The sequence below is a fragment of the Theobroma cacao genome, chromosome 7 (assembly GCF_053813885.1).
Source record: "Theobroma cacao isolate CCN51 chromosome 7, ASM5381388v1, whole genome shotgun sequence".
In the NCBI taxonomy this organism is placed as follows: domain Eukaryota; kingdom Viridiplantae; phylum Streptophyta; class Magnoliopsida; order Malvales; family Malvaceae; genus Theobroma; species Theobroma cacao.
In genome coordinates this window covers 2,830,367-2,856,556 of record NC_142645.1, presented here as the reverse complement: position 1 = coordinate 2,856,556, position 26,190 = coordinate 2,830,367, and the positions used below count along the sequence as shown (strand labels likewise).

At 34.1% G+C, this 26,190-nt stretch overlaps 3 protein-coding genes and 1 pseudogene across 4 annotated transcripts; 1 reads left to right on the top strand and 3 right to left on the bottom strand.

Annotated features, from left to right (window-relative positions):
* Positions 1-2,129: 2,129 nt before the first annotated feature.
* On the bottom strand, positions 2,130-5,830 carry LOC18593639 (putative disease resistance protein RGA1). 2 transcript variants are annotated; one of them, XM_088807882.1, is made up of 4 exons: positions 5,391-5,826; positions 2,698-4,373; positions 2,530-2,588; positions 2,130-2,401 (listed from the first exon to the last, which is right to left on the bottom strand). In XM_088807882.1, the coding sequence occupies exons 1-3, from the start codon at positions 5,718-5,720 to the stop codon at positions 2,537-2,539; spliced, it is 2,058 nt and encodes a 685-aa protein (XP_088664008.1). In that variant the 5' UTR covers positions 5,721-5,826; the 3' UTR covers positions 2,130-2,401; positions 2,530-2,536. The 2 variants fall into 2 exon arrangements, with proteins under 2 accessions (XP_088664008.1, XP_007021016.3); XM_007020954.3 differs by having other exon boundaries at positions 2,698-5,830.
* Positions 5,831-7,219: 1,389 nt separating this feature from the next.
* On the bottom strand, positions 7,220-11,600 carry LOC108662836 (putative disease resistance protein RGA1). The gene is made up of 2 exons (XM_088808248.1): positions 8,270-11,600; positions 7,220-8,151 (listed from the first exon to the last, which is right to left on the bottom strand). The coding sequence occupies exon 1, from the start codon at positions 11,598-11,600 to the stop codon at positions 8,277-8,279; it is 3,324 nt and encodes a 1,107-aa protein (XP_088664374.1). The 3' UTR covers positions 7,220-8,151; positions 8,270-8,276.
* Positions 11,601-12,661: 1,061 nt separating this feature from the next.
* LOC148761438 (putative germin-like protein 9-2) overlaps positions 12,662-26,190 on the top strand; it is a 40,990-nt pseudogene continuing 27,461 nt past the window's right edge.
* On the bottom strand, positions 15,500-24,106 carry LOC18593637 (putative disease resistance protein RGA1). Its single transcript, XM_088808182.1, has 14 exons — positions 23,811-24,106; positions 23,304-23,367; positions 20,727-23,000; positions 19,845-20,446; positions 18,585-19,661; positions 17,510-17,551; positions 17,254-17,383; positions 17,087-17,167; positions 16,857-16,985; positions 16,659-16,733; positions 16,413-16,532; positions 16,230-16,311; positions 16,060-16,120; positions 15,500-15,928 (listed from the first exon to the last, which is right to left on the bottom strand). Exons 3-5 carry the CDS (start codon positions 22,972-22,974, stop codon positions 18,603-18,605), a joined length of 3,909 nt encoding a protein of 1,302 aa, XP_088664308.1. The 5' UTR covers positions 22,975-23,000; positions 23,304-23,367; positions 23,811-24,106; the 3' UTR covers positions 15,500-15,928; positions 16,060-16,120; positions 16,230-16,311; positions 16,413-16,532; positions 16,659-16,733; positions 16,857-16,985; positions 17,087-17,167; positions 17,254-17,383; positions 17,510-17,551; positions 18,585-18,602.

Sequence of the window (26,190 nt, the reverse complement as noted above, 5' to 3'; positions counted from 1 at the left end):
TGGGGGACAGGAGTGGCTTGAATTTTTGAATTTGAGGTCTTTAGAAGATGACGACACTTAAGTTTCTGCTTCATCTCAACTGGGCTTAGCATGAGAACAGAGCTCTCATGCACCGAGGCTCCCAACTGTGTTGCAATCTTCTTGCTGGACTAGCAAATAAAGAATGACATTACATCATATTGTGATTCTTAGGGTACTTTATGCTGCTTTTGAGTTTTCCGTACAGATTTTTCTTGAAATTTGTTTGCTTTAAGTTGCTACATGTCAATCACCACCCAGTTAAGCATTAATCCGTGCACTTATTTGGACATACTTCTATGGGTGTTCCTCACAAACTGTTATGGGTTTGGTGCAACTCTCGTGTTTTCAAAACTGTCAGTGATCTCAATATGCATGTGTCTTTTCATTTCTGCAATATCGTTTAGCATAGTTCAAGCTTTATTTATTTATTTATTTATTGAAGGAAGGATGCAAAAGTGTATTAAGATTTCATCTGTACCTGGTACTTGTCTTAACAGAAGTTTTGGTCTATTGAAATAAACTTAATACAACACTTACCACAAGAATACATTTCAACCACAGGAAACTAGTAATCATAAGTGCTGCACATTATCAGAATTACCACATAACTAGTCATACACATTGCTCTAGCTGTACAATTACCTTAATCCCCTTCACTGTCCTTCATTTGATGGCTAAGGTTAAAACTATTACTTCTTAACGTTTGGCTGATGCTATAGGTTTGTAGCTGTGCTGTAGTGAACCTCCACTAGTACTACCTGCTCCCGCTCTTCTTCAAGTCTTGCAGATTTAACCTACTCATCATACACCCATTCAGATACACGATAACGAGAATTTACATGATCGCCTAGGCCTTGGGCCAATTTCGAATCAAGCAGTTCAAGTTGCTTTTTGATCCAAGGAGGATCATTGGGACTCAACCAGAGAGCTTCACCAGTATCTTTGCGCTTAAAATCTGGGTGCCATGGATTTTTCTTACTTTTCCTTTTGTCCCACCATTCAAATGGGTTGGTAAAATATACTTGTCACAAGTTGCCTTTCGTACCTCTCCATACAAGCTTCACCTACATCTCTTGTTCTGATTGTAATGCTAAATAATTAGGTTGGCTGACTATCTCAATTTATTTTCCAGCGTTTTCATATGAATTTGCTTCTGTTGACATGAGTGGTGCCTTGGGAACTGTAATTTTATATTATCTGATGTGTTTCATCTGCTTAATTTCATTGGAAAAGAAAACTTATTCTCCTGTTTAGCACTAAATTTTCAAATGCCTGGCATAGAGTATATGTGAAAACTCTTAGATGTGAGTTATGTCCTTGTTCACTATCTTTTTTTAAACTTATCTGATAATATATTTGATGCTAAAGAAAAATGAAATGCAGCACACCTTTTTAAGCCTAGCTTTTGAGTTAATATTTGCCTGTCAGTCTTTTCTCATACTGCATTCTTCAAGATGCCTGAATGTTTTTCCTCAATGGCATTTTACCATGTAAATTTTGGTCCATATGACTAAATTTGTGCCTTCTGTTTGCAGAACAGGTTGAATATAACAAAAACAATCCAAGATTTGGATCAAATTTTGGGTGGAAAAACGAGCTGGAGAATCTTCCAGGGACTCTCGAGCTGGAAAATTTTGGCTCAAACTTTTCGTGTTTATTTTTTTTCAAAACAAAATATTTATAATTACTGGCAAATTTTAAATAGAAAATATTTTTAATTAATAGCACTTGTCATGGAAATGAGTAATTTCGATTTAATCATCTTTCTTAATTGATTAAAATTGAAATATATATATATATTTTAGTTTTACTTGATGTATTTTGGAATAAACCAATATGTATAAATACGTAAACTAACAAAGTATACAATCAAATATAATAAAAACACAAAAAACTTACGCAATTCGGTTTAAGCGAGAGTATAAGAGATTTTAGCAGTACAAAAAATGTAACAAATAGATAATCCTTGAATATTATCCAAAAAGTTTAAGGTAATTCTTCAATATTATCTTGTGAAAAAGCCAAACCTTTAAGAAATAACCTATAAAAAAATGTAGGTACGAAAGCAAATCAAATTTTATGATAAGCAGCCAGCGAACAACTCAACATAATAAAATACTGACAATAATCTTCTCCATATATATCATGGAAGAACCTTTGTATTAAGGTCTGCTAATCAGTTTGCTTTAATTAAGTAAAGGCCTACAGACTAGAATTGAAGTCACTGCTCAAAACACATCCAGGAAACGGCAAGATGGATCCATTGACATTGATTTTGAAAGAATGCCAAGGGGTTTCCCAACCAGCTTAGCTCCGGGCACGTTTCCCATTCGCTTGAGCCACTACTTAGCAAATGTTGCTTGCCTCCATTCACAGATAACTAGTCAAAAAAACCGTTGTTACAAGCAAGCATTGAGGAAAAAGATGTGCAAAAAATCAAGAACAAAAAACTAAAGAACCTTTCACATATAGTCATCATTTTTGCAATAGCTAATGCTTTGAGAATACCTGCATTTCAATTGTGGCCGGAAGGGAGTTGGCACAAGTCATTGCCATCTCTTCTTTTTCTATGGAAAATGAAAACCTTAAACATTAGAGCAATGAAAAAATATTGGAAATTGTATACACAGCAAATTCCTCATATATAATTGAGCAATAAAGGAAAAGACAGTTAACCTTGAATTCAAGATTGTTAGACCAAGGCTCGCTTCCTGTAAAGGGCAATTGATAACCGACAATTCTTGTAAAGTGGCGAGGCAGTTCATATTTTGTGGCAGCAGCGATTCCAAATTCGGGCAGTCTTTTAATGTTAAGTGCGCAAGAGAAGTGATATTTTGTAGAAACTTTTCTGACAGAGCGTCTAGATCTTTAATGTCAATAAGAGTCAGAGACTTCAAATTGGAGAGGGGAAGGGTCACTGATGATAATGATGCTTCTGATGTCATGCTAGCCTCGGTCGGCTTCATCTTCAATGTTTCTTGCAAAACCCTTATACTAGTTCCAATCAAAGTCAAATCTTGGTCGAGAGATGGAAACGGCGGCATGGAGGTTAACTTTGGACAGGCGCGGATTTCTAACTTGGAAAGGCAAGGAAAGCAAGGCTGCTCAGCGGTTGATCCTTGGTTCTTAGTCGTTGTCCACCACCATCCTTTGAATTTAGGACACTCTCGGATCTCAAGCTTCTTAAGTGATGGGAAGAATGATGTTCTTGGTGTGGAACAAGGCAAGGAGAAAGAATCTGTCATATATTCTAAAACATTGAACCGCTGAAGAATAAGAGACTTGAGAGATGAAAGATGATCCAAGGGTGGCAGGTATTGGCAATTCCAACAATAGTCTATATCAAGTTCGACTAAATTATTCAAGGAAGATAGCCAACTCGAAAACATTGCTCCTTCATACCCGTGTACCACCAGCTCTTTCAAATTCGGGTGTGGCCTAAGATTATCCAACAACAACTTATCCTTTTCAATGTGCCTTCTTGCACGGGGGTCCCAATGTAATCGCAAAGACCGAATCCGTTTCTTTTCCTTCAAATTTGCCTCATTAGATTCTAATTCCACATTCCTCACCTTGTCTAAGTTTTCAAAACGTAAGCAGTTTCCAAGGTCATTTAGGTCCCTCAACTCATTCAACGTGGCTGCAGTTGAGAAACTCTTTTCAACACTACTGTTCACAATAAATCTGTCCAGTCTTTGCAGCGAAGTCAATTCCCCTACCCCTTTCGGCAAACACTTTAGCTCATAGCAATCATCAATATCGAGATATTCCAAACTAATCAGCTGTTGTATATCTCCTGGTAACTCTTTAAGTCTGCTGCAATAACAAAGTAATAAAGTTTGCAAATTGTGCAATTTGACTATACCATTTGGGAGCACTTTCATCATATCATTACAAGAAAGATCAAGGTATCTCAAGTGCTTCAAGTTACCAATTGAATTTGGTAAGATTTCAATACCCATCTGACTCAAATTCAACATACGTAAACAATTGAAGCACAAAAAAGTTGCATTTCGAATGAATAAATCCTCGTAAACATCTGTTCGAAAAAACATAGTCCTTATCCCCTTTGTTTTCGACAAAGTCAAAGCAACTTTTTTGGAATTTTTTTCTAGTGACACGTAACGGGCACTTCTTGGAATATCTTCTTTGTCATCTTTCATCCAATAAAAACTACGACTTGCAACAGATGATGCAAAATCATGGATAAGATCATGCATTTTACAACTAACAATATTCCCATATGCATCATTCTCCTCCTCTTGAAAAAATGATCTTGATAGTAAATCATTGAAGTATTCATCACCAATGTCTTGTATATTCTCATTTTCAATCCGTACTTGAAAGTAACCCTGCGCTCGCCACAAATGGATCAACTTGTCTTTAGATATTTTGAAGTCTTTTGGAAAAATCGAACAAAAAGCAAAACATTGTTTTAAATGATCTGGTAACTGAATGTAACTCAATCTTAAAATCAAGAAAACACTACTATCAGTAAGTAACTTCCAGATTTGATTTTTTTGGACAAACGACCAATGTTCTTCATTAATCTTTTGTCTCATTAAACCTCCCAAACATTTGATAGCAAGAGGAATTCCTTTGCATCTTCTTACAACATCCCTTCCAATTACTCTAAGATTTGAATCAATTTGGCCTTGTCCTTTAAATACCACATGCTCAAACAAAGCCCAAGATTGATCCTCATTGAGACCTAGTAAATGATAAGGAAAGTTGACTCCCATAGTAGCTGCAACCCTCTCACTGCGAGTTGTTGCAAGAATTTTGCTTCCGTCAGCACCAAACAACATATATTGTGAAAACTTACCCCACTTTATATGGTCTTTGTTCCGCACATCATCCAACACAAGCAATAATCTCTTCCCTTTTAAATTATTATGAAGTTGTATTTGTAGTTGTCGTAGATCCAAATCATCCACTTTACAATCTACTTGAAGAGACTTCAACATTTTCTTAAAAATTATGGACACATCAAATTCTTCAGAAACACGTACCCATATCCGTGCATTGAAGAAGCATTTTATTTTTGCATCATTGAACACTAATTGGACGAGCGAGGTCTTTCCTACACCTTCAGTTCCAGCAATAACAAGAATTGATATTCGACAGTGCAACAATATTTCTACGATGTGCTCTTTATTTTTCTCTCTCCCTATTATTTGCGATCTCACCTTTGAGGCAGTGTCCCTATCAATATTCTTAGGTATCACATCTGCTGCAACTCTCGAACTCAAGTTAAACTTAGAACTATCTGCTGCAACCGCGTCTAGCCTCTCTCTAGTCTCCTTAAGTCTTCGACCCATCTTAAGACCAAATGCTAGAGGGTTTGAGGATGAAAAGAACTTGCGTACCTGTCTCCGAGCAAGCGTCTTCTGGCGCAGGATCTCATAGTGGAATTCGTCGAGTAAGTCGTCTACATCGTAGACAACGTCTTCCAGCCAACTTATCCATTCTTTCACGGCAAGATCGCTCTTCTGCTTCTCCTCAGCATCCAGAAGGACGGCGTGAATGGTGGTGAGAGTCCCTCGAAGATTCTCCAGCTCCTTTTTCCGCCCGAAATTCAAGCCAAGATCTTGCCCAGCAATTGACGCCAACAGGGACAAGATGTTACTCACTGCACCGTATAAAATTGATTCCGCCATAGCTCTTGGTTGACACATGTTGATCGGTATCTCTCTCATGTCTCTCTCAATTTTTTTTGATTTAATTTTTTTCCTAAGTTGGTTTTTCTTGGGTTTTAGATAAACCTGTTGCTTTTAAGTTAACAGGTTTGTAATTTTTTTTCTTCATCAATGGCTGAAATAAAACCCTCAAAATCTAAGGGCTACAGTGTGGTCAATATTATTGACTTTTCTGTGAAATTCACCTTATTTATGTATCAATTAAAAGCACGCTTTAGTAAAACAAAAAAGAGTTTTTTATAAATTAAAATACATATATATATAGAGAGAGAGAGAGAGAGTTTAGAATGAAACGAATCTTTTTAGTTTTATATATAAACTATTAAAATTCTAATGAATGTTTATAATTTTATCATTTATTTATTTTTAAAAAAATAATAAAAAACATTAACAACATAAATAATTTTTAAACTTACAATTATATATTAATAATATAAATACCTAACTTTTAAACTTATTTATTTTTTGTTAATGTTATTTTATTTTTATTCTATTTTTTATCTTAAAATATAACAATTGTTTTTAATATTAAGGTTATATCTACCTAATTTAATTTAGTTAAACTTATTATTACAACTTCTTATGGTAACTTTCATGATGATATTTTAACAATACTTATTTTATATTTATGATTTTTACATTAATTTTTATAAATTTATATCGAGATTTTTCAATGACTAATTTTTTATAATTATTTTTGTCTTTTTATTTTTCATTTTTAAATTAAAATTTATAAATAGGTAAATATTTTTAATTCAAAAGTATAAATGAAAGTAATTAATTTTCACTAAAAATATATTTATTTTTTTTAAATTAGCTCTCGCACATTTACATTAATGTTTTAACAATATTTATTTCACATTTTTTTTAAATTTATACTTATCAAGATTTTTCAATGGCTAATTTTTTATAATTATTTTTATCTTTTTTTAATTTTTCATTTATAAATTTAAATTTATAAATGGTTAAATATTTTTATGTCGAAAATATGAATGAAAATGATGAATTTTACAAAAAGTTATGTTTATTTTTTTTAATTTACTTTTTTACGATAATTTTCACATATTTACATTAATATTGTAACAATACTTATTTCACCTTCATGATTTTTTTTATATTTATCTTTATAAATTTACATCAAGATTTGTCCTTGGCTAATTTTTATTATAATTCTTTTTATTTTATATTATTATATATTTATAAATTAAAATTCATAAATAGTTAAATGTTTTTCTGAAAAATATAAACACAAATGATTAATTTTCTCTAAGAATTTGTATATTTTGTCTTGAATGACTTGTTCATAACTCTTACCTATTTACATAAATATCTTAACAATGTTTGTTTCAAGAAAAACTCTTACACATTTATCTCAATATTTTAACAATTTTTACTTTAATTTAATGAACTTTTACGACTATTCTTATAAATTTAAATCAAGATTTTTAAATGGATAAATTAATTTAATGATAAGACTTTATATATATATCCCAAATGGGTAAATAAAGCTGGGGCCAACCAGCCTGAAGGTGGATCTGTCTGCAGCAAAATCAACACCTACATGACTGTCAATTACATATACCGCTTCAAATCAAAAGTTCCTATCAAAGTAGAAAATAGTTACACCTGGGTCTGCAACCTAAATCCCTGCAAAACATAATACGCATGAACCATAAACCATATCAACACACAAGCAAGGGGCGCCAAGCTGCATCATAGCAAGGGAAAATCAATACCACAAGCTGCATCATAGCAAGGGAAAATCAATACCACAAGCTGCATCACACCTACCAAGGCAACCATCTGCATCAAAACCATATGCAGTAATCATGTTGAGTTTCATTAATTGCATAATAGGCATCAACACAAAGCAAGGGACGGCAAGCTGCATCATAGCAATGAAAATCAATACGGCAAGCTGCATCAGCCCAGTGAAAATAAACAACCAAAACAACAACCCGCATCAAAACCAAATGTAGTAATCATGTTGAGTTTCATTAATAGCATAATAGACTTCAACACAAAGCAAGGGACGGCAAGCTGCATCATAGCAATGAAAATCAATACCGCAAGCTGCATCAGCCCAACGAAAATAAACAACCACCTGCATCAAAACCGTTAGACAGAGTCATTAAGCCACCATTGCCATTTGATAATTCCAGGATATAAAGACTAGCAAAAATTGAATCCTCCACAAGTCTTCTCCATATATATTATGGAAGAACCTCTGGATTTAGGTCCCCTTAACAGTTTGGACTGATTAAGTAAAGGCCTGAAGACTAGAATTGAAGCCACTACTCAAAGACCTCCAAGAATGGCCAAGATGTATCCATTGACATTTATTTTGAAAGAAGCAAAGAGGTTTTCCAACCAGCTCAGCTACAGCACTTCTCCCAATCACTCAAACCACTACTTAGTAAGTTTTGTTTGCCTACATTCACAGATAACCAGTACAAATAAAACCATTTTTATAAGCAAGCATTGAGGATAAAGATATGCAAAAAATCAAGAACAAAAACTACAAACAGAGGTGAAAGAAATATGGTTACGTCATCATCATTGAATCCATAGCTCATCAATTTCAATAGACGGGATACAAGCAGGGTCAGGCCATATTCCGATCTCCTTTGCACGTCTTTCCAAGAACTGGGGACATTTCTTAATTGACAAATGTTTCAAAGAGGTAAGGCGATTCATCCCGTCTGGCAAGCTCTGAAATTTACGGCAATCCCAAATTTTAAGTGTGGTAAGGGAAGTGAGATCGAGTATCCAATCCGGAAAAGATCTCAGATTAGAGCATTCGACAACCCATAATTCACGTAGAGAGGTAAGCCGACGCATCCCTTCTGGCAAGTGCTGTAAGTCAGAGTCCTTGCTAATTGTAAGTGTGTGGAGGGAAGTGAGACGGGGTATCCAGTCCAGCAAAGCCCTCAGATTTGAGCAATTTTCAACCCACAATTCTTGTAAAGAGGTGAGGCAGTTCATCTTTTGCGGCAACAGCAATTCCAATTTATCGCAATCTTTAAATGTTAAGCACGTAAGAAAAGTGAGATTTTGCAGAAACTCCTCTGACAGAGCTTCTAAATCATTAACGTCATTAACGGCAGCAAGAGTCAGACACTTCAAATTGGACAGAGGAAATGCAGTTGAACAAGTGCTTCCTGATGATGATGCTTCTGATGTCACGCAAGACTTGGTAATCTTCATCTTCAATGTTTGTCGCAAAGGCCTTATACTAGTATGTTCCAAACTCAACTCTTGGTCGACAGATGGAAAGAGCGGCATGGAAGTTAACTTTGGGCAATTGATAATTTTTAACTTGGAAAGGCAAGGAAACCAAGGCAGCTCAGCAGTTGATCCTTGGTTCTCATTCCTTGTCCTCCACCAACCATTGAGCTTGGGACAGTTTCGGATCTCAAGTTGCTGAAGCGATTGGAAACAATGTGAAGGAAAAGAAGGGTGGTCTCCCATGCCATCTGCCACATGTTCTAAAAGAGCCAAATCCTCAAGAGTAATAGACTGGAGAGATGAAAGCTCATCCAAGGGTGGCAATGTTACCACGTGCTGGAAATTCCAACTCTTGTATATATGAATTTTGACTAAATTTTTCAAGTAAGATAGCCACCTCGAAAACTTAGCTCCTTCATACCCGTATACTGACAGCTCTTTCAAATAATGGTGTGGCTGAAGATTATCCAACAACAACTCATCCTTTCTATAGTCCCTACTTGCACTGTCCTTCCACCCTAATTGCAAAGACTGAAGCCGTTTCTTTCCCTTTAAGTTCGTTTCCATAGATTCTAATTCCACATTCCTCACCATGTCTAAGTTCTCAATGCTTAAGTAGTTTCCAAGGTCATTAAGGTCCCTCAACTCATTCAACGTGGCTGCACCTGAAAAACCTTTTTTAACACTGTTCACAATAAACCTTTGCAATCTTTGTAGCGAAGTCAATTTCCCTAACCCTTTTGGCAAGCACTTTAGGTCATCGCAACCATCAATACCGAGATATTCCAAACTAATCAATTGCCATGTATCCCTTGGTAACTCTTTAAGACTCTTGCAACTATAGAGTAACAGAGTTTGCAAAGTATGTAATTTAGTTACTGCATTTGGGAGCACTGCCAATCTACCATTACCAGAAAGATCCAAGTATCTCAAGTGCTTTAATTTACTAATTGAATTTGGCACAATGTCAATGTTCATACAACTCAAATTCAACATACGTAAACAATTGAAGCTTTTAAAAATAACATTTAGAAGGAATAAATCCCCGATAAACTCATACCTAAAATTAATAGTCCTTATCCCCTTTGTTTTTGACAATGCTAGAACAACTTCTTTTGAAAACTTTTCTAGTAAGACATGACGGACTCCTCTTGGAACTTCTGCATGCTCATCTTTCATCAAATAAAAACTACTTTCAGCAACTGATAATGCAAGATCATGTATAAGGCCATGCATTTGACAACTAATAATATTGCCATAGTCATCTTTTTCTTCTTCTTGAAAAAATGATTTTGACAATAATTCATTAAAGTCTTTCTCACCCATGCCTTGGATGTAACCTTGTGCTCGCCATGACTTGATCAATAGATCTTTAGACATCTTGAAATCTTTTGGAAAAATTGAACAAAAAGAAAAACACTGCTTTAAATGCCTTGGTAGATGAATGTAACTCAATCTTAGCACTGATAAAACAATGTCTTTTTCCTTAAAAAGCTTCCAGATTTCATTTTCTTGAACAGAAAACCAGTATTCTTTAGGCTTTTGTCTCATCAAGCCTCCCAAAGATTTGATAGCAAGTGGAACTCCTTTGCATCTTCGTGTAATATCTTTTGCAATTACTGTAAGCTCTGTATCAATTTGAGGTTGTCCTTTAAAAGTCACTTGCTCAAATAAGGCCCAAGAGTGATCCTCGTTCAGACTTTTTAAAATGTAAGGATGCTTAACTCCCATATTAGAAGCAACATCCTTATTACGAGTTGTCACAAGGATTTTGCTTTTCGGAGAACCAAACACCATATACTTAGTAAAATTATCCCAGCCTATATCTTCCTTCCACAAATCATCCAAGACAAGTAAATATTTCAGCCCTTTTAAAACTTTTTCAAGCTGTCTTCGGACTAGATCTAGATCCAATTCATCCACTTCACTACCTCCTAGGGACCTCAAGATTTTGTTAAAAATTTTACACACATCAAATTCTTCATGAACATTCACCCATATCCGTCGATCAAAGAACTTTTCCACTTTTGCATCCTTAAATACCAACTGGGCGAGTGACGTTTTTCCCAATCCTCCAAACCCAACAATAACAACAATAGAACCATGATAATCATTTTGTTCCTGTAATAATGATGCTATAATAGACTGTTTATGTTCCTCTCTCCCTATTATTTCCGATTCCTCCTTTGAGCCTGTTTCCCTGTAAGTATTCTTAGCTTCCAGTTCTACGACTCTGCCCCTCAAGTTAAACATAGCCATATCTGCTGCAACCGCATCCAGTCTCTCTCTAATATCTTTAATTCTTGGACCCATCTTAAGACTATATGCTAGAGGGTTTGAGGATGAAAAGAAATTGCGTACCTGTCGCCGAGCAAGTACCTTCTGGCGCAGGATCTCATAGTCAAATTCATCCACTAAGTCGTCTGCATCGTAGACAACGCCTTCCAGCCAACTTATCCATTCTTTCACGATATTGTCGCTCTCCTGCTTCTTCTCAGCATCAAGAATGATGGTGTGTATGGTCCTGAGAGTCCCTCGAAGCTTCTCCAGCTCGTTTTTCCACCCAAAATTTGAACCAAGATCTTGCCAAGCACTTGACGCCAACAGGGCCAAGATGTTACTGACTGCCCCGTATAAAATTGATTCTGCCATGGATCTACAACTAAGCTGAAGCAAAGTATGAGCTATAACCTGGCAAAAATGATTGGCGTTCAAGAAATTACAAGTAAAAGAAGCCAAACGGTCAGAGTCTAATCTAGGACTGTAATTATAACCTTCTTTACACGAACATATCCTTCAATTCTTCATCCTCCCATCTTTGGTGCTGGTCTTTTTGTAATCGCAATCGCCAAAAAAGACAAACATAGATGTAGCATTGGGAAGGTATTCAGTCAGATGATTTATGGCCAAAAAAAAAATAACAAAGGCAACAAGAAAAGGAATCCAGAACAAAAATAATTGCAGCAAAGAATGAATTAAATGTTGCAAGAAGATAGGCATATGCTATCAAACATGGGTCAGCATGCGTGATGTGCAGAGTGGCATCTTAATATCATTCTTGAATTATATAATGGCAAGCAATGCGACAAGGTGGCAAGCTATCAAAATAAAGACAAGAAGAAGATTTGCGAAATTACCAAGAGGTAAAAGGAGCGTGAAAATTCTACCAAGATAGCAATCTTGACACCAACATGGATGTGTGGATTACTATGCAATCCCACAAGCTGCAGCCATGGCAACCAGAAAAGTGTCAAGAAAGAATTGTAACAGTGGCAAGAGGATCAAGAACAACGTGTTACGCTGCAAAAATTTTAACATGGCATGATTATTCTTCAAATAGCAGCCAAAAAAATTAAAGAACCAAAAGGATTTTTAATTAATTGGTCACATTAACCAAGTAAGAAGAAGAAGAAATTCCAAAGAGTACCTGACAAGATGCAACCAATTTGCTAACAAAGGCAATTGGGAACCAATAACTTGTTGCTAATCTTCTTATTTGAGTGCACAGAAAATTGACAAAGGGAGCTTTATTTTTTCAGAGTAAAAATTCATAGATCAGTAGTCAAAAAACCCATTGTTATAAAGAAGCATTAAGGATAAAGATATGCAAAAATCAAGAATAAAACTAAAGAAACTTTGGGCAAATGAAAAAATACAAAAGAAACAATGAAAGGATGCTTACGAATATTTATTATTATTATTTATTGGTAGGAATGTGCAATGTAAATTGCAAAAGTGTTGCTTCCGTATTAATCTTGGACTTGGAAATCTAGCAACTGGAAGACTCTTCATACAAAAATGAGTGAACCAATTAGAGTTTTATTTTTCAAATAAATAAATAAAAGATATATTTTATTATGGAGTGTCCTAAGAAGACTTGTTAAGATTTTTAGTTGGTATTTCATTTTTTTTGAGCAGATTTTATATTTATTTGTTAATATAAAAGATATTCAGGTAATGCAGGCCAATGGAAAAATACAATGTTCTTGTTGCCGATGAATTTTATCGGAAACTGTTTTCTCAATTTTGACAATTATGACATAGAATTCTCAACTGATTACCTATAAGTAATTGCTCCAGGAGGATTTGTATAAGAAAAAACATAATCTTTTCTCAACCTTCAAAAGAAATTGTAGTGCTACCAACCAAGGCATCGACTTTCTTTTAAGTTGATTGGTTTGTTTTTGTTAGCAGCAATGGTATCTGCTAGTGTTCCTGATATCATATCAGACTTCTTACGTATATTCAATGCTGACTATGCACCAAACGTCAAGGTTACAAAAGGGCCCTTAACGGCCGGAGTCTCCTTTGCCACTTTGGAGTACCCTGCAGGCACCGTTAACCCACCTCACATCCACCCACGTATATGGCTGACCTCCTCATTGTTGTTGATGGAATCCTTGAGGTTGGTTTTGTTGACACAACCGGCAAGCTTTACATCCAAACCCTCCAGGTTGCGGATATCTTTATGTTTCTAAAAGCACTGGTTCATTACCAATGCAATCCTAACCCTGATCAACCTGCTATGGCTGATTGGATTATTGGGCTAAAGTTGAGTCTTTGCCATGTCTTGACAATCGTTCCTACTTTTCTTCCAGATTCTACTGGTAAATCTAGATACATAAAGCTGTCATCTGAGGAAACAGAGCACCCTGATTCGGGAAGGGCACTGGGGGCCAGGTTTGAAAAGTGCTGACAACTTCAAACTACTAGAGAAGCTTGCAGAGAAACTTGATGCAGCTAGTTAGCTTCAACAACTCTACCGTGCTGAACTTATAAAATCCTCATTCTATTGTTGTCATTGTCATGTCTCGTCTTCATATAGATGTCATTTCTGTAAGTCTTGAACTTCTCATGATACTAGACTTAGTGGTTCTTTTGTTATTTGGCATAGTTGGTGCTATCCCTGCTGCTGTTGATGCTGGATTTGTTCCCAATGAACTCCAAGTAAGATGCATACGGTTCTTTCCAACTTACAAGCATGCGCTAAGGAGCTTCTCTCATGTTGTTATGTACATTTTGGTTGGTTCTGTTTGAGTCCGGGGACTTTAGTTTTGTTATCAAGCCATTCAAGTGCAGCATTTAAACCAGGGGCGGAGCGTCCCTTCGTAATGGGGGAACCATGGCCCCCCAAAAATTTTGAAAATTTTCATATATTATATATTTTTTAATGATTTTTTAAAATAATTTTTATTGAATAATTAATATAATTAAAAATAATAAAATGACCTTACAAGCCCCATTCAATTTTACTCAAATTCTTCAATTTTTAAAATTTTTTAAAGTTTCTCCACTTATCTTTCCTCTTTTCCTTTTTGTCCTTATATTGTGAAATTATAAAGAGATAAAGTTTTTATTTAATTATTATTATTTATATTTATTTATTTTTTTCAATTATATTCTATTTGCTCATATATTTTAAATTTCTATAGATTTTCTTTTTTAAATTTCTACGAATCATCAACCATATTTTTGTTTGTTATATAGATTATATCTCTTACTTGTCATGGTTTTTTTTTTTTCTGTTATGTGGATTTTATTTTTAATGATTTTAATTTTTAAAAATTAAAAAATTATTGTTTATGTAATTCTCAAATATAAGTTCTGGTCTTGCATTATTGGTTGTTGTTTAAAATTTTACTAATATATTATTTTTTATTAATCCTAATTATATAAAAAAAATTATCTTGAGTATATGTTTTTAATGTGCTTTACATTTTATATTTAGTTGAAAGAAAATTATTTTGAGTATAAGAAGAAATTATTAATTCTGTATATCGTATTTAACTATTTATATTTTATGCATTATAGTTTAATATTTAGTATTATAAACTTAAATATAATAAAATAAAAATACTGGGTGTTGACTACATTAATTTTTTAGTCATTTATATTGAGAAAGACAAGACTTCGAAATAAAATGAATGATAAGTTTCTTATAAATAATTTAGTTGTTTATATTAAAAAAGATATTGTCATCGTCGAAAAAAATTTTCCTAGAGTACTATTATAAATTTTTTTATTTTTTTATTTACATGTTATATAAAATTAATGTTTATTATAAATCTTTTGATTATTAATGCTTAAGTTCAATATATTAGTTTTAAAAATTTTTAACTTTTATTTTTTTTAACCTTTAACCCCTCAATAAAAATTGACTAGCTCCGTCCCTTATTTAAACTATTAGTGTCATGCATTGCTTTGATGAGGTTGACTTCCTGATGTAACGAGTTTGGTTCTATCATACACACTCGCATCTGTCCTCTCCTCTGCCTTTCACAGAAACGCGAATGCATGCATACATACACAGAGGTTACATTGCCCTGTGTTTATACAGACAAAGATGTGAGATGCTGACTGATTCTTGACGCATTCTATATTCTTCCATCTGGTGCAGTTAGCTGATTATGGATTTCAATATAAGATTTTCGATATATTGACTGAAATTAATATAGTGAGTTTGAACATTATTTTAGAATATTGTTAGCTGGAATATGAATATAGGTTGTACCTAATAGTTATAACATTGACAAATAATCGAGTGAAAAATATAGATACCAAACATTTCAATATAATAAAATATACAAAAATTTACATAATTTGACTTTGTTATTTACATCTACGGATATAAGAGTAAAAGGGATTTTAATATGATGCAAGAAGATGACGTTACAGTAGTTACAGCACCCAAATGTAGCAAATAGTAAATCCCATAATAGTATCCCAAAGGTCTTCTCCGTATACATCATGGAAGAACCTTTGTATTTAGGTCCGCTTAACAGTTTGGACTAATTAAGTAAAGCCCTGAAGACTAGAATTGAAGCCACTGCTCAAAGAACTCCAAGAATGGCCAAGATGAATTCATTGACATTTATTTTTAAAGAAGCAAAAGGGTTTTCCAACCAGCTTAGCTCCATGCACTTCTTCCAATCACTCGAGCCACTTCTTACCAATTGTTGCTTGACTCCATTCACAGATGACTAGTAAAAAAAAAAAACCATTATTATTAAGAAGCATTGAGGATAAAGATATGCAAAAAATCAAGAACAAAAACTAACGAGATTTTAACATATAGTCATCATTTTGGCAATAGATAATGCTTTGAGAATACCTGCATTTCGATAATGGCCGGGAAGGAGTTGGCGGGCAAGTCATTGGCATCTCTTCTTTCTCTATGGAAAATGAAAATCTTAAACGTTAGAGCAACGAAAAAATATTGAAGATTCTATGCACAGCAAATTCCTCATACATAATAGAGCAACAAATGGAAAGCCAATTAACCTTGAATTCAAGATCGTTGGACCAAGGCTCACTTCTAGGGAAGAAAAGGTGAAAGAGTTGCATGCCGTACAGTCATTGTTATCTAAAAAGAAACCAGAGGTGAAGCGGTTCAATTATTTTCATCAGTTAGCCTTCATTGAATTTAAATACTCAAAGCAAAATTTAACTCTCACATAGAATTGCCATCAAACTGTAACATAGACAGTGATGATGCTGTTGAGAGTAAAGCTTCCGATTCATCGATTCTAGTACTCTTCTTCACATTGGTATTGGCAGGTTGAAATCCGTACGTACTATCTCAAACTATCAAGAAAAGTCCATAATCCCAATAAAAACATACAGAAAGAAGTATGAAATTAGTTGTTAATGGATTCCTTATAGAAAGCAAATGAAATTGGTAAGACAAACTGAATAAGATGTAAATTTTACCAATTAAAATTTCTCTTGGCTTCAATTCGACAACTATTCTGCTTTGGAAGGAAATTAGCAAGATGAAATCGTTCTCTTTCAAACAAAGAAAAAATGTCATCACCATTAATATAACACATAAAAAAAATTAAAAGAAATTATGTTAATATAATCCTTACAAAAGCAAGTGGCTACAAGTAGAAGAGGGAGAAACATTACCTATAGCAATATCTCCTCTTACAACATATAGTCATCACTTTTGCAATAGATATGCTTTGAGAATATACCTGCATTTCAAGAATGACTCAAAAGGGAGGTGGTGAGCAAGTCATGACACTTCTTTTTTTTCTATGGAAAATGAAAATCTTATAACGTTATAGCAATGAAAAAATATTCAACATTCTGTGCACAGTAAATTGTATAGAGCAATAAGTGATAAGCTAATTGACCTTAAATTCAAGATCGTTAGACCAAGGCTCACTTCTTGGGAAGAAAAGGTGAAGGATTGCATACTATGCAATCGTTGTCATCTAAAAAGACACCAGAGGTCAAGCTGTTAAATTATTTTCTTGCCTTTATTGAATTCAAATACTCAAAAGTAAAATTTAACTCTCACATAGAATTGCCATCAAACTGTAACATAGATAGTGATGACGCTGTTGAGAGTAAAGCGTCCAATTCGTGCATTGTAGTACTCTTCTTCAAAATGGCATTGACAAGTTGAAATCAATTTGTACTCTCTCAATCTATCAGAAACAGTCCATAATCCCAATAAAGACATGCAGAAAGAAGTAAGAAGTTGGGTGTTAATGGATTCCTTATAGAAAATAAATGAAATTGGTAATACAAACCAAATAAGTGGTAAATTTTACCAATAGAAAATTCTCTTGGTTTCAATTCAACAACAGTTTGCTCTGGAAGGAAAGAAAAAAAGTGAAAAAATGTCACCATCCCATTATAAACACGTAGAAAAAAAGAAAGAAATAATGTTAACATATTCCTTACAAAAGCAAGTGCCTACAAAATCTCAGCTTATTTCACCAGTGTTTCACATTAAATTTTGGTTTTGCTTTTGAAAAGATATGACACAAACATCTAATGTTGCCTCATTGTATAAGAGATGATTTTGCATTGATCAATGCATAAAAACAGGGGAAGTGAAACAACTGACAATAATCTGTCCATAACCCATTTTATACTTATGTTTTTTATTTGGAAAAGTTTTGATTTCATTGATATTGTCAGATCAAAAGTCTATGATCTAATCAGTTAAAGACTCTTTTTGGCATTCTAACTCTACTGATAAGATAATTGAACAATTACATCAACACTGCACAAAAAGCTTTTGACAACCTTTTACAGAAAACCCAAACTTTTGGTCAACCTAAACAATATCCTTCAAACACAGATTAACATCATTGAAATAGGTGAAAAAGAGACATTTAGATATAACAAAGTGAAAAATCAGAATAATTTGCTAACTGAGTACACTCATACTGCTGTAATTTTTTTAAATTTGTCTATATAAGAGTATAAAATTTAATGCTTTGACTATAACTTTGCTTTCTGCACAAGGGTTCCATCTAGAGCTAGTGAGATCCTAAATGCTTAGGATTATAATTGAAGAATCAGAGATTGAAACAAGGAAAAAGTTCCCAATTGCAGTGAAATACTAGCAGAGTTTTGACATCAAGTTTTGGTCACACTTCACATTAGTAATATTTAACTTAACAAAAATAAAATTCAAAGTAAGAAAAGAAAAAAAAATCAATATTGTTAGTCCACTTAGAAAGAAGTAGCAGAGTCAGGATTAAATCCACTTTTGCATAGTCGACTTGGATTATATGCATACAACAAATTACGAATCATCCAAATCCAGGAAGAAAAAAAAAGAATTATTAGGTACAGGGAGAAAATATAAATAGCGGTCAAGAAAAATATAGTTACCTATATATTGTATGATCATCATTGAATCTGTTGCCCATCAACTATAATAGAAGGGATGCGAGCAATGCGAGGCCACAGGATTCCGATCTTCTTTTCACATCTTTTAGACAATTGGGGACAATCACTGATTGACAATACTTGTAAAGAGGTAAGGTCATCCATCTCTTTTGGCAAGTCTTGTAATTCAAGGCACTTACAAATCTTAAGTGTTTTGAGGTGAGTGAAAAAAAGTGATATACGATACAACAATTTCCCCAGATTAGGGCAACTTTGAACATTCAATTCTTCTAAAGAGGAAAAAGGATGCAACGTTCTCCAGTAGTAAAACTCAGGGCACCCCCGAATTAGAAGTGTTTTGAGAGAATGTCTCGAAGAACTCAGATTAGGGCAATATTCAACTATCAATCGTTGTAAAGAGGTGAGGCTCTGCATCCCTTCTTGGAAGTACGGTGATTCAAGGCACTCGCAAATATAAAGATCTTTGAGGGAAGTGAGATTCAGTATCCAGTCTTGCAAAGCCTTCAAATTAAGACAGTAAACAATTAATTCTTCTAAAGATGGAAGCTGAGGTGTCCCTTCTGGCATGTACTGTAATTGAAAGCACTCCCAAATTTGAAGTGTTTTAAGGGAAGTGAGATTGAGTATCCAGTCAGGCAAAGCCCTCAGATTAGGGCAATTGTTTACGAACAATCTTTTTAAAGAGGTAAGCTGATGTGTCCCTTCTGGCATATATTGTAATTTAAGGCACCCCTGAATTCGAAGTGTTTCAAGGGAAGTGAGATTGAGTATCCAGTCTGGCAAAGCCCTCAGATTAGGGCATTTCTCTACGAATAATTCTTTTAAAGAGGCAAGTTGATGCGTCCCTTTTGGCATGTACTGTAATTCAATGCACCCTTGAATTCGAAGTGTTTTAAGGGAAGTGAGATTGAGTATCCAGTCTGGCAAAGCCCTCAGATTAGGGCATTTCCCTACGAACAATTCTTTTAAAGAGGTAAGCTGATGCGTCCCTTCTGGTATGTACTGTAAATCAAGGCACTCCTCAATTTGAAGACTTCTAAGGGAAGTGAGATTGAGTATCTAGTCAGGCAAAGCCACTAGATTAGGACAGTTCTGAACTGATAATTCTTCTAAAGATGTAAGTTGAGGGGTCCCTTCTGGCATGTACTGTAATTCAAGGCACCCCCTAATTCGAAGTGTTTCAAGGGAAGTAAGATTGAGTATCCAGTTCGACAAAGCCATCAGATTAGGGTAATTTTTGACCCACAATTCTTGTAAAGAGGTGAGGCAGCTCATCTTTTGTAGCTGCCGCGATTCCAATTTAGGGCAGTACGCTAGTAGGAACTCTTCTGACAGAACTTCTAAATCCTTAATGTCAATAAGACTCAGATGCTTCAAATTGGAGAGAGGAAGGGTAGTTGAAAAATATGAATGACAAGTGCTCCCTGATGATGATGATGCTTCTTCTGATGTCATGCTAGCCTCAGTCATCTTCATCTTCAATGTTTGCTGCAAAGGCCTTACACTAGTACCCCACAAAGTCAAATCTTGGTCGAGAGATGGAAACAACGGCATAGAGGTTAAGTTTGGACACTTGGATATATCTATCTTGGAAAGGCAAGGAAAGCAAGGCAGCTCAGCGGTTGATCCTTGGTTCTCATTCTTTGTCCTCCACCATCCTTTGAGATTGTCACAGAATTCGATCTTAAGTTTTTTAAGTGATGGGAAGAATGGTTTTCTTGACGTGGAACAAGGCAAAGGGAAAGAATCAGCCACGTATTCTAAAGCATTTAACTCCTTAAGTACAAGATACTTTAGAGAAGAAAGATGATCCAAGGGTGGCAGGTGTTCTAAAGCACGTAACCCTGTAAGAGAAAGAGACTCAAGAGATGAAAGATGATCCAAAGTTGGCAGGTGTTTAAAAGCATTGGAACGGTAAAGAGTGAGAGACTTGAGAGATGAAAAATGATCCAAGGGTGGTAGATGTTGGCAATTCCAAAAACATGCTATTGTAAGTTTGACTAAATTAGTCAACGAAGATAGCCAACTCGAAAACCTTGCTCCTCCATAATCGAATACCTTCAGCTCTTTCAAATTCGGGTGTGGCTCAAGATTATTTAACAACGACTCATCCTTTTCACTTGCCACCGTTGCTGGAGAGGAAGGACTCCAATGCAAGGAAGATCTCCAACATAATTTCAAAGACTGAAGCCGTTTTTTTTCTCTTTAAATTCACCTCCTTAGATTCTAACTCCACATTCCTCACCTTTCCTAAGTGTTCAATTGTTAAGTTATTTCTAAGGCCATTTAAGTCCCTCAACTCATTCAACGTGGCTGCAGTTGAGAAACTTTCTTCAACACTGTTCACAATAAATCTGTCCAATCTTTGTAACAAAGTCAATTCCCCTAACCCTTTTGACAAGTACTTTAGGGCTTGACAATCATCAACATTGAGATATTCCAAACTAATCAAGTGTTGTATATCTCTTGGTAATTCTTCAAGACGGGTGCAATATTTGAGTAATAGAGTTTGCAAATGGTGCAATTTGGTTGTTGTATCTGGGAGCACTTTCATCTTGTTATTAGAAGAAAGATCAAGATATCTCAAATGCTTCAATTCACCAATTGAATCTGGTAAAATATCAATGCGCATCTCACTCAAATTCAACATTCGTAAACAATTATAGCTCGAAAAAGTTACATTTTGAAGAAATAAATCCTCAACAATGTGTGCCCGAAAAAATATAGTCCTTATCTCTTTTGTTTTCAATAAAGTCAAAACAACTTCTTTGGAATTTGTTTTTGATGACACATGTCGAGCTCTTTTTGAAATTTTTTCTTTTTCGTCTTTCATCCAATGAAAATGATGACCTTTAACTAATAATGCAAGATCATGGATAAGGTCATGCATTTTACAACAGATGATATTCCCATATGCATCTTTCTCCTCCTCTTGAAAAAATGATCTTGACAGCAAATCATTAAAGTATTCATCACCAATGTCTTGTACATTCTCATTTTCCATTAATTGAATGTAACCTTGTGCTCGCCATGATTGGATCAACTTGGCTTTAGATATCTTGAAGTCTTTTGGGAATAGTGAACAAAAAACAAAACATTGTTTTAAATGTCTTGGTAAGTGAATGTAACTCAATTGTAACACTGGGAAAATACTATCATCTTTTTCAAGTAACTTCCAGATTCCATTTTCTTGGACAGACAACCAATAATTTTTATTAGGCTTTTGTCTCATCAAACCTCCTAAACATTTGAGAGCAAGAGGAACTCCTTTGCATTTTCGTGCAACATCTTCTCCAATTACTCTAAGGTCTGAATCGATTTGATCTTGTCCTTGAAATGCCACCCGGTTAAACAAAGCCCAAGATTGATCCTCATTGAGACCTTTTAAAAGGTAAGGATCATGCACCCCCATAGTAGATGAAACTGTCTTATTTCGAGTCGTCACAAGAATTTTGCTTCCGGAAGCACCAAACACTAGATACTGTGAAAATTTATCCCACTCTAAATTATTTTCGTTCCACACATCATCTAACACAAGTAAATATTTCTTCCCTTTTAATTTTTCTTGAAGCTTGTCTACATAAATATCTAGACACAAGTCATTCACTTTATCACCCTCAAGAGACTCCAAGATTTTTTTAAAAATTATACCAACATTAAATTCTTCAGAAACACACACCCATATTCGTCTCTGAAAGTAACTTTCTACTTTTGCATCATTATACACCAACTGGGCGAGCGAGGTCTTTCCCAAACCTCCAAACCCAACAATGGCAACAATGGGGATGATGTCGCCATGACGATCATTTTGCTTCTTCAACAATGATTCTATAATAAGCTCTTTATCTTTCTCTCTCCCTATTATTAATTCCGATCTCACCTTTGAGGCAGTCTCCCTGTAAATATGCTTAGCTTTCTTATCCTGTTCTACAACTCTCTTCCTCAAGTTGAACGTAGAAATGTCTGCTGCAGCCTTGTCCAGCCTCCCTCTAATTTTCTTAATTCTAGGGCCCATCTCAAAAGACGAAGTTAATTTGCGTACCTTTTTCCGAGTATGCACCCCGGGTTCCTGTCCCTGAGCACGCACCTTCTCGCCCAGGATTTCATGGTCAATTTCATCCAGTAAGTCGTCTGCATCGTAAATAACGTCTTCCACCTGAATTATCCACTCTTTCAAGGCAAGATCGCTCTCCTGCTTCTCCTCAGCATCAAGAATGAAGTCTTTTACAGTGGTGAGAGTTTGCCGAATCTTCTCCAGATCCTCATCTCGCTTGAAAATCAAGCGAAGCTGTTGCCCAGCACTTGATACAATATTGGACACGAAATCGGACAACATGTTACTGACCATCTCATATAAAAATGATTCCGCCATGGATCTACAACTTGGTTAAAATGAATCTGAAGCAGATAACAGGGAAATGTAAGCAAATCAACTCGATAATGAAAGACTTAGTGGACTTGGCCTGATTAGCACGTTTGAATGAATAAATCAAAATAAGTTTTTCATAAATTACTATTATTAACAAGTAATATTAATATCTCAAACTCCAAATCTTAAATTATTAAAATATGTTATATATTTTAATTAAAAATCACTTGAAACTTTCATAAAATAAAAAATTGTTTGATTTTAATTTTCATAAGTAAAAAGTTTTACAGAGAAAAAAAAAACAATTACAAAATATTTGCAAAGTACCTTACCTTTATGAAAATGTGGATTGCAAGAGAATAGATTGTTGACCGACCAACTTGGAAATTGAAAATGCTGCAGATGTAGGAAATTCTTATCACTAATCATGTACATATTAATTAAAAATATATTTTTATATTAAAGTAAAAGCATAGTATCATCATTCTATAAAATGCTTTCCCAAAATATCCATAAATGTTGGTAAAAATAGAAAAAAATATAAATATTTAAAATAAATTAAAAAAATTTAGAATGAAATTTCAGCACAGGTTTGTTGATATATTTTTACATATTTTAAAGTCATAATATTAAAACCATTTCATACTAAAAGGCTACACATAGTATATTACTAAATATTGATAGGGTTAAGAGGTAAAGAAGTAAATTAAGTACTACAAATTAATTAATTTTATTTGCCAACTTAACAAGTAAGAAGTCGAATTCATAAATGATAAGAGAAATTGAGCACATAAAAAAAATTAAATATGGAGAATGTAATATGTGTTATTGAAGCTTACCTCAATTGGGATGGAATTACTTCAACTCTGGAGATCGGGAAACCAAAATTAAGAAAACGAAAAGTAGCAAACAAGGATCAAACAAAAGTAATTTAAGAGATCAACTATGATTTTTCTTTTTTTTTTGCAGAGTTGAACAACAGAGATGTTTTTGTTCTTTGAGTTAAAAGAAAAGTGGGAAAATGAAGGAAAATAAAATGGAAGAGTAGGCTTTGTTGAGTTAAAAGAAAAGCAAGGCAGAAATCAAACAAGCTCTAGGGATAGTAGAGATGATAGAAGAAGATGCTCAAATAGAAACTCTATGACGACAAAGCAATAAGAGTATAGTCATAATAAAAATGGGAAAATATTGGCAACTTGGGTCAAAGACGTCCCATGTGACTTGTGAGTTTCCCAACTCATTAATAAACAAATATTATGCTCTTTTCTTTGATAATAACCAGCTACAATACGCCGAGAGTAGGTATAGAAAATTTGGAACAATAATATTTAAATTAGGAACGATGGAAATAAAATGGCAACTTGGTGATTAATAATGAATTGATTTCATACATTGAGAAATATATTAGAAACTTGGCTTGACGTCGTCCCATTGAGAAAGCTAGTTCCATACATTGAGAAAGTTTGTTTTATTTATTGTTTTCCAGCTATAATCCAAAACATTGTTAGAGATCATTTCATTTCACAACTTCCATGCAAAGCAAAAGCTTGGCAGATGAACAACATCATTATTAATAATCAAATTAATTTCATTTCACGCTTTGTCAAGTAGTAGCCTAATCTCACCTATATATATATATACACACATGATAGTGAAATAAAAAAAGGGCATTTACTTGGATAATTGATTGTTAGCCAACTTTATGTAGAAAAACAATGATTTCCTTTGTAGTTGATTTTTAGTTTTAAATAGTCTTCATTCACATTGAGTCATTGCTGTACGTTGTTTCCATCCAATTAGTACTTAACTTCAAAGATTTCCACAAAAAGGTAATACGTAAATGAGATTGATTTTGAATTGTTTTCTTTTTTTAGTTAATTTCTTTTATAAAAAATGTATTCAATGGTTAGAGGACATGAACTTGTGGATGAAGTATTGATAATTGTTCATGAATTAAAAAAGCAGAGAAAATATATTTACATTGTTGAAATCTAATAAAAACTAGTGGAACATGGAATTCTAATAGTATTTCCCAACTTTTGATTTTTAATTTTTGGAACAGAATTTTTATTAATTTTATGACTGATTAGATTCTTGTTTTTGTATTAACTCTTTTCCAATAACTTTCATCCCGCTGCACTTTGTTGACCACGAAGGGGATCTTACCTAATGCAGCCTGCTAGGAAACAAATAGACCAATTAATGTGAATTTAATTTCTTTGAACATTATATTCTCAGCCATATGCTTTCAGCAAAAAATGGAAGACATGAAACTCTGCAGGTTCTTCTGTGGGTTCAAAACACAGACCAGGGAACTCAAGGGAAGGGTAGTTTTTTTTTTTTTTTTTGAAAAGAATGCATTTCATTAATCAGAAATACATAATGATTGCATATGAGCTAAAAAAAATATCATTATAAATTCACTCACTCAACCACATATTTTATACCTCTTGTATAATGGGAAAGCCTTGTTAAAAACCTCCTCATGGGAAAACCTAGTGGGACAAAACCTATGGAATAGGAAAAAAGAGTACCTCCCTAATTATACAAATACATATATACCTTGCCCAGTACCCCAGTCTAATGTGTTAGAAATTTTCTATTATCTATTTGATATGGTGTTTGGTTGTGTTGACGTGACATTTTTTTGTTGATGTGGCATTGAATCTGATGATATGGCAATGGTGATGTGGTATTTCACGAATGATGTAATAGTAGTACCGACATGACGTGACCAAGCACTGACATAGATTTTAATTAAATTTAGGGACCCTTTTATGACTCTAATCAGCAAATATATTCTTCTTACGTTGTTGGGTTAGTTGAAAGTGGAAGACCCTTGACCTGAAATGCCTCTTTGTATTCCACAACTTTTGATTTTTAATTCTATCAAATCTACGCAGCATTTTCCTTTTCTAAATGCAATAATCCCAATCCTCACAACTTTGTCTAGTGTAACATGGAATTATTGATTCACTTTTGAATGTTTTTTATTTTATTATTCAAAAATAATTGCAGCAAGGACTTGGTATTCTTCTAAGTATTTCTTTAATTGTTATTTTCTTTTATTCAAATAACAATGGACCCGAACATCTTTTGTTTTATGAAATTATTAGCCTCACTTCTTTTTTCTTTTTTTTTTAAAAAATTATTTTGCAAGTAATAATATTTCACTCTAAAATCTTAAATTATTAAAACAGGTTATATGTGTTGTGCTTA

What these genes read in the sequence shown, in the direction of transcription:
- LOC18593639 (XM_007020954.3), bottom strand. Translation starts at nt 5,720, where the DNA reads ATGAGAGAGATACCGATCAACATGTGTCAACCAAGAGCTATGGCGGAA. An exon ending in CTAACAATCTTGAATTCAAG is followed by an intron (nt 2,589 to 2,697) that starts GTTAACTGTCTT and finishes CATTTTCCATAG; the next exon opens with AAAAAGAAGAGATGGCAATG.
- LOC108662836 (XM_088808248.1), bottom strand. Translation starts at nt 11,600, where the DNA reads ATGGCAGAATCAATTTTATACGGGGCAGTCAGTAACATCTTGGCCCTG.
- LOC18593637 (XM_088808182.1), bottom strand. Translation starts at nt 22,974, where the DNA reads ATGGCGGAATCATTTTTATATGAGATGGTCAGTAACATGTTGTCCGAT. An exon ending in CTTCCTCTCCAGCAACGGTG is followed by an intron (nt 20,447 to 20,726) that starts GCAAGTGAAAAG and finishes TTTCTCTTACAG; the next exon opens with GGTTACGTGCTTTAGAACAC. An exon ending in CCTCTTTACAAGAATTGTGG is followed by an intron (nt 19,662 to 19,844) that starts GTCAAAAATTAC and finishes TTGCCTGACTAG; the next exon opens with ATACTCAATCTCACTTCCCT.